Below are 12,260 nucleotides of genomic sequence, written 5' to 3'. Positions count from 1 at the left end.
TCTCTTCCACTCTCTGTAAAAATCAATGGAAAAATACCCTCAGGTGAGGGTTAAAAAAAAGATGTTGAAAAACGAACAGATAAATAATAAAATAATTTTTTTACAGGGTTAATAGATGTGGAGACATTAGAACAGTGCCTGCTACTTTGCAAGTATTTGTTGAATAAATTTTAAAATGTTATGGCAACAAACACTGGTATGGTACTCATGCCAGGCATTGCTCTAAGGAATTTATATATATTGGCACACCTCATTAATACTTGTACCCATGAAGTAGGTGCTATAACAATCCTCATTTATAGATAAGGAAATAGAAGCAAGGAGAAGTTATATCACTTTTCTAAGGTCACCATCCAAGACAGGTCAGAGCTAGGAATTCAACCCTGGCAACCTGGCTCCAACACCATATTCTTGATCATTTTGCTAACCTGCTATCTAATGGTTTGTGGCAGTTCCACATGGTATTCAGGTTGTGCATTGCAAAATTCCAATTGATACTATTCACCTTCTGGACATTGTAGAGTTGCATTTTAACCACAACTTACCAGGAGGTGGCAGTAATGTACCATGTTCTAATGTCAGCATAACACTCTTGACAGATGGCTTAGGGAGGGAGTACCTATTTCTAATTATCCCAAAGGACCTATGAGCTCACAGTGGCTCTTCATAATATACACATGTAAATGCAAGTCCTGTATATCCTATATAATAAAAGCCTAATATGCAAATTGTCCCCTTGACCGGGAGTTCGACCAGGGGATGGGGCCGCTGGTGGCTGCAAGTGGCCAGGGGGGAGGGAGGCACCCCCGGCTGGCAGCTGCTAGGGACCCTACTGTGCATGAATTTCGTGCACTAGGCCTCTAGTTAAATATAAACCTGGTAGGTATTGAAAGGAAGATGCCTACATGATGCAAGTTGGATACAATGCCACAGCTTCATTAGAGAACCCAATTTGCAATATTCTGACACTGGTTATAACATCTGTTATCCTTAGCAACTCTAGCAGAAATCTGTAACTAGCACCACAAGTAGGGGGAAAAGCTGCCTTTGTGATTTGACAGCCAAGGGTGAGCAACAAGCAAACAGCAAGTAATGAGCTCTAATTGGGTAGAATAGGAAATAAAAGGCCATTTTGCTCAATATGCTCAGAGCCTGATTCCTAATTGTGTTTAAATTTTAATGGCAATTCTTAGAATAATTAATTTAAAAATACTGTTATTATTGTAATTCCATCAGGAAAAACAATTTTATGTTCTTGTGCCTCTAAGCCATCCTTGTTTTCCCATTGAAAATGATCTGATAATTCTGTTATTAATAAGGCAAGATTTCTTTGAGACATTTTATCATGTCAGTGGCATGTGTGTGTTTATACATGTTGGGCTATACATGTTATATGTCAACAGAATCTAAGGTGCCATTGGTGATAGGAAATACCATTATTTCATGTACCACAAAGGGGAAAAAAATCAAGAAATTAAACTATGCCACATGATTGATTGTAAGATGAATTCCAATTAAGTTCTTAGAATCAATGAAATACAACATATTCTTAGGAATTCATGGGTTAACTGTCACTATGTGAGTACTCAGAAGAGCACTTGTATGCTGGTTCAGGGGAGCTGATGTAGGAAACTTACACTGGCAGCCCCTGATCCCATCTCCCAATATTCATGGCCTTGTGTAGTGCCTCCCTCCCTACTAATTCTGGGGTTGGTCATGTGACTGACTTTGACCAATAGGATGTCAGCATGCATGATGCAAGCAGGAGCTTGTTCTCTTGGAACACTTCCTTTTGGAGCCACCAGGGGTTCCAGCCATCTCAGCTAAGCTATCAGACATGTAAGGGAAGTTGTCCAGCACAATTAGGCTTCCACCTGACTGCAGCCACATGAGTGACCAAAGCAAGATAACGGAACTGCCCAACTGAGCTCAGCCCAGATTTTGGAATTATGAATAAATGGTGGTTTTTTAAGCATCCAGTTTTGTGGTGGAGACACTGGCACATGTGTGCCTGGTTTGTTGTCCATGAGAGGCTCTGAACAGTGGAAGGCTATGATGGGTCAAAAGGCTTTCTGGGGAGTGACATCAGCAGCATGGTGGCATGAGAGGACCTCCAGGTCTCTCCCCTTGAAGTTTCAAGTTGGAGAGCTGTAATTCAACAAAGGATTCCCTGCTGAATACACAAACATGTCTGAGTTCCATGCATTGAGACATCTGAAGGCAGGCATATGGGAGTGAACAGGAGAGACAGGACAACAGAAGGACAGGAGTAAGCAGGGGAGACAGGACAAAGGAAGGACAGAGACAGCTGCACAGTCTGGCACTGGCTGCAGCCCCAGCGGATGTAATAGCAGGGAAGGGTTGGGGTACAAACCTCACTGGGAAAACTGAAGGGGCAGAGACCAAACCAGCATTAGAAGACTGTTAAAGGGACATCTAGATGAAAAAGGAGAGGAGGAGAAGGAGGAAGAGGAGGGAACATAGTTATAAAATAAAATTGCAATAAATACATACCTATCAATAATCCCTTTAAATATAAATGGATTAAATGCTTCAATCAAAAGACATAGGGTTTGGCTCATTGAATAGAGCATCAGCCTCGCTGGTTTGGCTCAGTGGATAGAGAGTCGGCCTGCGGACTGAAGGATCCTGGGTTTGATTCTGGTCAAGTGCACATGCCCGGGTTGTGGGCTTGATCCCTAGTGGGGGGCGTGCAGGAGGCAGCCAATCAATGATTCTCATCATTGATGTTTCTATCTCTCTCTCCCTCTCCCTTCCTCTCTGAAATCAATAAAAATATATATTTTTTAAAAAGACATAGGGTAGCTGAGTATATAAGAAAACAAGATCCAGCCGAAACCGGTTTGGCTCAGTGGATAGAGTGTCGGCCTGCGGACTGAAGGGTTCCGGGTTTGATTCCGGTCAGGGGCATGTGCCTAGGTTGCGGGCACATCCCCAGTGGGAGGTGTGCAGGGGGCAGCTGATCGGTGTTTCTCTCTCATCGATGTTTCTAACTCTCTGTCTCTCTCCCTTCCTCTCTGTAAAAAATCAATAAAATATATTAAAAAAAAAAAGAAAAAGAAAACAAGATCCATATATATGCTGTCTACAAGAGACCCACTTCAAAATGAAAGATACACACAGACTGAAAGTAATGTGATGGAAAAAGATATTTCATACAAATGGAAATGAAAGAAGCTGGTAGTGCAATACTTATATTAGACAAATAGACTTTAAAACAAAGGTTATAATAATAGACAAAGAGGAACATTACATGATACAGGGTCAATCCAACAAAGGGATATAAACCTTGTAAACATTTATGCACTTAACATAGGAGCACCTGAATATATAAAGCAAATCTTGAGGGACATAAAGAGAGAGATTGACAGTAATGCAGTCATGGTAGGGGATTTTAACATGCCATTGGCATCAATGGCTAAATCTACCAGACCAAAAAAATCAACAGGAAATAGCAGCCTTAAATGGCATACTAGAACAAATGGATTTAATTGATATTTCAGAGCATGTCACCCTAAAGTAACAGAATATACATTTTTTTCAAGTGGGCATGGAATATGTGCTAGGATAGAACACATATTAGAACACCAAACAAGTCTGAATAAATTTAAGAGGATTGAAATTGTATCAAGCATCTTCTCTGACAACAATGGTTCATAACTAGAAATCAATTATAAGAGAAAAAAAACATTGAAAAATACACAAACACATTAAGGTTAAATAGCATGTTACTAAACAATGAATAGATTAACAATGAAGCTAAATGTCATGTTACTAAACAATGAATGGACTAACAATGAGATCAAGGAAGAAATCAAAAGATACTTTGAGACAAATGAAAATGAGAACACAGCAACCCAAAATCTATGGGACACAGTGAAATCAGTCTTAATAGGGAAATTCATAGCACTAAAGGCCTACCTTAGGAAACAAGAAAAATCTCAAATAAACAATCTAAACTTACACCTAAAGTACGTAGAAAAAGAATAACAGACGAAGCCCAAAGTGAGCAGAAAGAAGGAAATAATAAAGTTCAGAGTAGAAATAAATGAAATGGAGTCTTAAAAAAGCCAACAAGATCAATGAAATCAAGAGCTGATTCTTGCCGAAACCAGTTTGGCTCAGTGGATACAGCGTCGGCCTGCGGACTGAAAGGTCCCCAGTTCGATTCCAATCAAGGGCATGTGGGTTGCAGGCACATCCCCAGTAGGGGGTGTGCAGGAGGCAGCTGATCGATGTTTCTCTCTCATCGATGTTTCTAACTATCTCTCTCTCTTCCTCTCTGTAAAAAATCAATAAAATATATTTTTTTAAAAAAAGAGCTGATTCTTTGAAAAGATAAACTATTAACCAGATACATCAATTAAAAAAGAGAAAGGACCCAAATAACTAAAATCAGAAATGAAAGAGGAGAAGTAACAATTGACACCACAGAAATACAAAAAAATATAAGAAAATATTATGAACAGTTACATGCCTACAAATAGGACAATCTGAAGAAATGGATAAATTCCTAGAGACATACAATCTTTCAAAAGAGGTCGGAGAATGCCCAGATAAAGCTTCATGTGCTGGCACTGGTACTCAAACCACCATGTATTGATAGGGGGAGGGAGACGAGATATGGACTTAGCACCCACAGTATCTGCTACATGCTGTCACCCAAACACTACTTCTCAGCCAGGCACCACAGCCACTCCCCAACACCAATGCCTCCAGAGATTAGATGACAACAATTCTAGTCCAAATTGAGTTTAAATCTGTTTTTATTGATTTTTAGAGAGGGAGACAGAGAGATAGAAACATCAATGAGAAACATCATTGATCGGCTGCCTCCTACAGGCCCTCTACTGGGAACCCTGACCAGGAATCAAACTGGTGACCTCTTGGTTCACAGGTCAAAGCTCAATCACTGAGCCATACTAGCCGGGCCCAAATTGAGTTTAATAAGGAGTTTCATAAAGAGATTCACTGGAAATGTAAAGGTCCGAGATAGGGGCTTGGGTGAGTTTTGAATTAGAAAGCAGTAGGACCTAGGGTTAAAGACCTGAAGAGGCTGGGGGTTCATCTTAAGAACTCTATTGGGGTGATACTGGGAACTGTTTTGGGATGCCCCAAGTATCATGTAGGGGAATTGCATCTCAGGTTCCAGGTGTGAAGAGCTAAGTGAGGATAGGGGTAGGGGTTCAGGGTGTTTCACAGAAACAAGCAAGGGGCCTCGATTTCACAGAAATCATCAAGGGGGCTCCTTGTGGGTGGGAGAGGGATAGTACATCACCCCAAATATTGGGGACTGTTTACCCCCACCACAGCAGCCACTTTGAGGTTTTAATGTAAGACCCCAAGGGCAGGACATTCCACATACATTATCATGGATTTGCAACATTAGCATACGCTGGCTGTCCCACAGGACGGTGGGGACTGGAAAATCAGTCCAGGTTCTGGGTTTTGAGTCCTAAGAGGACAGGCCTGGGGGTGCCACGCGGCTCCTCTTCAATAGCTGCCGGAGCTGTGAACAAGACAAGGCAGAGAGAGATGTCTTGGAGGTGCAAGGAGAGGTGGGGGGGTGGGGGGGGCGGGCGGAGCTGGTGAAGTTGGAGGTTAAAGAAGAAAAGTTGAGTGGAGTCAGTTGGGTTTGAAGATCAGAGGTTCAGAGTCGAGATTTGGAATTGAGGGTGAAAAGGCTCAGAGCCAGAACTGGGGATGAAGGGAAGCTATTGCTGGTTGGGAGTTCCCTCCTTTGGGTCTGCATTGAGGGCTGGGAGTTGAAGGGTAGAGACATGGGGCCAGAGGTCCCATTTGGGGGTCAGGAGTCCTATTTTGAGATCGGGACTCAGGGTTATGGGCAAGGGATTGGAGGCCATACTTGAGGATCAAAGGTCGTTCCCTGAGGTCAGGATTCAGGGTTGGAAGTAGAGGCCATATGTTGAGGTCAGGGTTTAAGTAGAGGTCAAGAGGAGTCACCATTACAAGATAAGGAATCAAAACCTGGGGTAAGAGGTCACATTTTGAAGTCAGGGTTTGTTAAGGTCACCTTCTGAGATTACCTCTAAGGTCAGGAATGTGTAGGGTCAGGGGTTCACCCAGTTAGGTCAGAGGTCACTCAATGCTCACCCCTTCAGGGCCCGGCCCAGGGCGCAACAAGTGGATGGGCTGCTCATTCTCCAGGTTTCGCAATGCTGGATCTGCCCCAGCTGCCAGCAGGTGACGCACTATGGCCTCCTGGTGTGGCCCAGGGGGCAGGGCAGCTGCCATGTGGAGGGCTGTGTTCCCATGGGCCTGGGGACAATGAGGGGAGGACTGATAAGGATTCAGACTCAGCCAACCTGAGCCCTCAGCACCACACTTCATATTCTGCCACATCCACAGCACAGCACAGATTTCTCACTTCACAGAGACATCCCATACACCCCTTTCACATTCCAGAACCTCCCTCCACAACCACATTACACGCACTCCTCTGTCTATATACTATGCATCATCTCAGTCTACAGTCACAACCTGTATAGTCCCCATCCAGGTCCCGAAAAATGTCCCCTCTACGGTCACAGCCCATAGGACCCCCAACATCCCACTGCCCTCTCTGCCATATCTCTCATAATCTCCACATTCTAGCCTAGGACCCTACCTTCATGTTGACAAAGGCCCTCAGGTCTCCCTGTGGCAGCTCCAGCAGCAGCTGAACTAGGACGGTGTTGGCAGCCTGCACAGCCAAATGCAGAACAGTCTTGTTGCTCTTGATCTCCTGTGGGGAGGGGTACAGCAGAGGTCAGGCCAGTCCTCACACTCAGGCCTCCTGTCACAGAGCCCAAGAGCCTGTAGAGACCCTGCCTCTCCTTTGTAAGTACCCAGGGGTGCCTTATACAATTGTATGGACTGCGCACTATACAAAAGTTTAAGGGAGTGCCATTCACGTCACACAAATCACAGAACTTTACATTTATTAAGATAATTTTCCAGCCCAAGTGTCTAAGAAAAACGCTTCTTTCTAATCCTCCAAGGTGTTCTCTGGGCTAGCAGCTGCCTTGGCCACCCCACATTCTATTAAGCATAGTAAATTGTACCTACATCCTATATGGGTGGTACTTTATCTATTACAAGGATGGGAGCTGAGCAACATTACTTAGTGGACTAACCTAAGCCTGTATCCATTTCCATATTAAGCTGTTCTCACATTTTGGAGTAAAGCAAGCCATTTTCCACAATGAAACTTTAATATGTGCCTTTAAAGAGTTTATAATGATAATAAACATTAAAGATGTTAGGTGTTTATACAGGGCAAAACAACCTAGTTGGCTCACCAAATAAATTATGAAGAGAAAATAGAGATGGGGAAGCTCTAGATTAAGAGTGACTTAAAAGATATATCATTGCTCCCTGGCTGGTGTGACTCAGTTGGTTGAGCATCATCCTGTGCACCAAATGGTCACCAGTTCAATTCCCAGTGGGAGGCAACCAATCGATGTTTCTATCTTCCTTCCTCCCTCTAAAATCAATTTTAAAAATATTCAAACAGCCGAAACCGGTTTGGCTCAGTGGATAGAGCGTCGGCCTGTGGACTGAAGGGTCCCAGGTTCGATTCCGGTCAAGGGCATGTACCTGGGTTGCGGGCACATCCCCAGTAGGAGATGTGCAGGAGGCAGCTGATTGATGTTTCTCTCTCATCGATGTTTCTAACTCTCTGTCCCTCTCCCTTCCTCTCTGTAAAAAATCAATAAAATATATTTTAAAAAAAATATTCAAACAAACATATTGCAATATGTGAGCTTTATTTGGATCTGTGGGGGGTTCTTTAAAGAAAAAAATAAATGTATGTCACTTTAGAGCCAAACAAAATTTGAATAAAGCTAGAATATTTGACATTATGAAATTATTCGTTATTTTTAAAAAATATTTTTATTGATTTCAGAGAGGAAGGGAGAGGGAGAGATAGAAACATCAATGATGAGAATCATTGATTAGCTGCCTCCTGCACGCCCCCTACTGGGGATCGAGCCCACAACCAATGCATTTGCCCTTGACTGAAATCAAACTCTGGACGCTTCAGTCCACAGGCAGATGCTCTATCCACTGAGCCGAGCTGGCTAGGGCTTGTTCATTATTTTTAAGGTGGAATAATGATATTAAGGTTAAGGGTTATTTTAAAGACATACAAATATTTATGAATAAACTTATATGCTTGGATTTGCTTAAAAGTAATATAGCTAAGTGGAAGAATAGATGGGGCAGGACTGGCTATGAGTTGCTTGTTATTGATGTTTGCTTGGTACATGGAGTTCATTATACTATTTTCTGTACTTTATCTGTGTTAAAATTTAACAAAAAAACCCCAAAAGCGATATGTGGATGTTTAATTTTCTCAGCTAGCTCGTAAATATATAATAAAGAGCTCAATTCTGGGATCAGACTTCCTGGGTCTAATCTCCTCTCTGACACTCACAAGCTATAAGATTTTTGACATCTTGTGCTTCAGTCTCCTTATCAGTAAAACAGAGAAATAATAGCACATGCATAAACGGTGTTTGTGAGAATTCAATACTCTATGAAACTCAGTGCTTGATAAATATAAGCTCAGGTCAACAATATTATTTCCAGTTGACAACTGGGACACAAAGAAGTGAAGTAATGTGCTCCCAGACACGCAGCTGGGAAGAGGTAACATCAGTGGGCAGCCAGGTGCCCCCATCCCACAAGTCCTCCTAGAGACTGGCTTCCCGTAGCCCAGCTCACCTGGCTGGTGTGATCAGCACCCATATGTAGCAACATTTGGACGCAAGACAGCCGGTCTCGGGCCTGAATACTCAGCACCCGGGAACATGGGTCGGGTGAGACCATGGCAACATTGAGAGCCAGGATGGCTGTATGGAGGGGGGTGAGTCCTGCAGAATGAAGATAGTGAGGGCTCTGCATCTGGAGCACCCACCCTGCCCAGCCCCACCTTCTGCACCTGCCCAACCCCACCTGCCACATCCGCCCTGCCCACAACCCAACTTACCCTCGAAGTCCCTGGCTTCCAAGTCAACCCGAACCCCTGAGTTAATCACAGCCTGGGAGGAAGAGAAGGAAGAGCTAGATTAGGGTCTCCCCAGGCCTCCCAGTCCTAGAAGCCAGAATCTGGGCAATCAATGACCCCATCTACCACAGCCATACCGAGAGGACTCCTGGGAGGCCATAGGTAGCAGCCACATGCAAGACAGAACGTCCCTGATGGTCAGTAGCATTAGGCTCAGCTCCCAGGTTCAATAGATCCTCCACAATCAGAGGCTGGTTGGCAGCAGCAGCCACCAGGAGAGGAGTCTGCAGGTGAAAGGAGAAGTCAGACTGAGCCCCAGCCCCCTCGCAGGAATCCAGGCCCCCAGACCCTCTGCCCTCAGATTCAGTAATCCAAGCCCCTGGCCTTCACCTTGCCCTTATGCTCACGAATGTCCAGATGTCTGTATGTTTGGAGCACCTCAGCTGCAGCGTATGCTGCCCAACGCAGCCCCCTAGCTGCCAGCAGGTGCAGGAGCCTGAGGACAGGTGGGAACAGTAGTTAGTACAGATGGCCAGCCGGGCCATGAGCCCACAGACTCTATTCCCCCTATACTCACGTGTCTCCTTCCTCGTCTTGGGCCAGCAGCCGCTGTGGCCCCAAGGCCAGCATTTGAGCACGGGCTGAGTCGAGGGATGGTCCAGTGACCGAAGAGGGTAACTGTGGGGGTCCTGAGGGGAGTCCAGAACCTTTCCAGGATCCCACCTGTGGCAGGGAAGGTTCTACATAAAGCTGGGTATCCAGGGGGTCCTGAAGGGTGCAGGTGGTGAGGAGAGCCAGTCAGCTGAGGAGTCCCTCTTCCCAACCCATCCCACCACACACATACATATTCAGAGTATCAGGTAAAGTGGCTGCGTGCCCCATCTGTGCCAAGTGAACTTAGACCTTTGGGCCTTAGTTTTGCCTATCTGAGGAATGGGATCTTAACCCAGCCCCAGACAACTCAGAATGCTGCATGAAGGCAACTGGGAACTTTGGGGCCCTTCAGCATTCTGTTCCCACTCTGTATCTTACCTCCATCCCCAGGAGAAATGGATATGGCTGCCCTGGGTCCGAGAGTGGGCAGAAGTCAGAAGTCAGGAAACTTTCAGCAGCAGAAGTAGGATAAGAGTAGGCACTGTCTGTGTAGGCAGCAAGGGTGTTGGGGCTCCAGTCTGGAAAGCCTGTGGTGGGGGCCAGGATGCCAAGTCCAGAACCCAGAGCCTCCTGGTGGGCTGGGAAGTGAGTATGGCCTGCATGTGAGAGGAGGAGCAGGGGCGGGCCTGGTTACTGGAGTTAGGAAAGTCACAGCCAAGGCTGGAGGACCTGTGTGAGGGCCTGGAATCTCCCAAGGTACTGAAAGCTAGTACTTCTAGGATCTAGAATTCTGGGACACCAAGGGGTTGGAAGGTTGGATTTCTGGGACCTGGACTCCTAGGATGCTGAGGGGTTGAGGGTCTAGACCAGCCGTGGGCAAACTACGGCCCGCGGGCCGGATCCGGCCCGTTTGAAATGAATAAAACTATTGAAAAAAAAGACTGTACCCTTTTATGTAATGATGTTTACTTTGAATTTATATTAGTTCACACAAACACTCCATCCATGCTTTTGTTCCGGCCCTCCCGTCCAGTTTAAGAACCCATTGTGGCCCTCGAGTCAAAAAGTTTGCCCACCCCTGGTCTAGACTCCCAGAATAGGAAAGGCTGGGAGGTCCCTGGGCACCAAAGGACCATATGCATAGACTACTGGGCTGCAGAGAATCTCTGGAAGATCAAACTTACACTGGGTCCTGGCAAGAACCAGGGCCTGACTCCTAAAGTTCCCCAAAGTTCTAAGAGTGGGGATGTGAGTCCTAGAGGGAAGCTGGAGCTGGGAGCTAAAGGAACCAGGTGAGTTTCCAGACTTACCAACCTCACCCTCGTTCACAGATGGAGTCAGGGGCTGGGCCAGGGGAGGTGGGAACTGTCCCTGTAGAGACATAAGGAAAAAGGAACATGGTTGAATTTCTCTGGAGATTCTTCAACATCCATTCCCCAGCTCTAGGATGTCTAAATCAGCACTACATCTCTCATCATCCCTGGGGACCCAGCAAGCCAGCAGGCCCGCTCACAGCACAGGGCCTCCTGCGAGCTGTAGTGGACAGGGCTTCATGGGCCTCACCGGTGCCCCACCCGCGTCAGGCTGTTGCTGGCGGCGCCTCTGTTCTTCCAGGAGCTTTTTCACGGTCTGCGATGGGCAGTGGCTGCGCTCATTACGGCTCACTGCGGGGGGGAGGGGGGGGTGAAGGGGTGCAGAGGGGAGAGAAGTCATCAGAACACAAGCTGGCGACGGGGATTTGGGCACCCTCCTCGCCGTCCCGTCCCGCACGGAAAAACTGGCACACTGATGTCGCCTGAGAACTCCAAGACCCATCTAAAGTTTCGAGTGCGGCGCCCGCCTCCGCTGTTTCCTTCCTTTCGCTCCGCACTTTCCCCTCTGAGCCAACTTTCCACCAGCGTCGTGGAAACTGGGGACGGGGGGAGGAGGATGCCCCTCTGCGCATCCCCCCACGACTTCCGTGAAAAATTCCCCCCTCCGGGCCTCCCAGTCCTGAGGCCTCGGGGGTGGTCGGGCATCACAGCCTGGACACAGGTTCCCAACCTCTCTCTTCCCAAGAAGCTGCCCTGATGCTCCCCTCGGGGAACCAGGCATCCCCAGCCCCTCTCCTGGGGTAACCATCAGCCATAGTCCCCTAGGGCCTAGCTCATCGGAGATGCACCTCGGACTCGAGTCCGCGAGCCTGGCAGCCCCTTCCCAGGACCCGGGAGCCCGCGTTCCCGACGCCTCGTTGGCACGACCCAGGAGGTTCGCGTCCGCGTCCGCACCCACACCCGCACCCTCCCGAGTTCCAGCGGAGGAAGGGTTAAGGGGGGGGGGGGCCAGACCCGGAAGCAGCTCGGGAGGGGGGGCGACGCTCTGACGCCGCGACGCGCTGACGCCACGCGCACACGCAAGGGAACCTTCCGCTTCCTCCTCCCCGCAGCCTGCGCCCAGGTGTCCGCTCGGAGGCGGGGCGGGCGGCCGAGCTTGGCGCTCGCGGAATCCCCACGCGCGGGGAATTCCCGTTCAGCCACGGCGCTGGGACGGACAGTGGGGAGGGCGACTCGGGAGTCCCAGGCGGGGGGCGGAGGCCTCTCCCGCACAGACCCTGCGGCCGGCCCGACCTTGCCCACCGAGACCCGAGGCTGAA

At 47.4% G+C, this 12,260-nt stretch overlaps 1 protein-coding gene across 1 annotated transcript; it reads right to left on the bottom strand.

Moving 5' to 3' along the window:
• Nucleotides 1–4,427: 4,427 nt before the first annotated feature.
• NFKBID (NFKB inhibitor delta) lies at nt 4,428–12,260 on the bottom strand. Its single transcript, XM_036346591.1, has 12 exons — nt 11,790–12,260; nt 11,192–11,292; nt 10,939–10,999; nt 10,067–10,284; nt 9,612–9,802; nt 9,425–9,530; nt 9,172–9,318; nt 9,017–9,068; nt 8,752–8,900; nt 6,650–6,766; nt 6,136–6,300; nt 4,428–5,530 (listed from the first exon to the last, which is right to left on the bottom strand). Exons 4-12 carry the CDS (start codon nt 10,070–10,072, stop codon nt 5,477–5,479), a joined length of 987 nt encoding a protein of 328 aa, XP_036202484.1. The 5' UTR covers nt 10,073–10,284; nt 10,939–10,999; nt 11,192–11,292; nt 11,790–12,260; the 3' UTR covers nt 4,428–5,476.

Source organism: Myotis myotis, unplaced genomic scaffold (genome assembly GCF_014108235.1).
Source record: "Myotis myotis isolate mMyoMyo1 unplaced genomic scaffold, mMyoMyo1.p scaffold_m19_p_19, whole genome shotgun sequence".
Classification (NCBI taxonomy): Eukaryota; Metazoa; Chordata; class Mammalia; order Chiroptera; family Vespertilionidae; genus Myotis; species Myotis myotis.
The sequence above is the reverse complement of the archived record's forward strand: the minus strand, read 5'-3'. Positions and strand labels throughout refer to the sequence as shown.

What these genes read in the sequence shown, in the direction of transcription:
- NFKBID (XM_036346591.1), bottom strand. An exon ending in GCCTCCCAGGAGTCCTCTCG is followed by an intron (nt 9,069 to 9,171) that starts GTATGGCTGTGG and finishes TCTTCCTCCCAG; the next exon opens with GCTGTGATTAACTCAGGGGT. An exon ending in GTGCTGATCACACCAGCCAG is followed by an intron (nt 6,767 to 8,751) that starts GTGAGCTGGGCT and finishes CCCTCCCCACAG; the next exon opens with GAGATCAAGAGCAACAAGAC.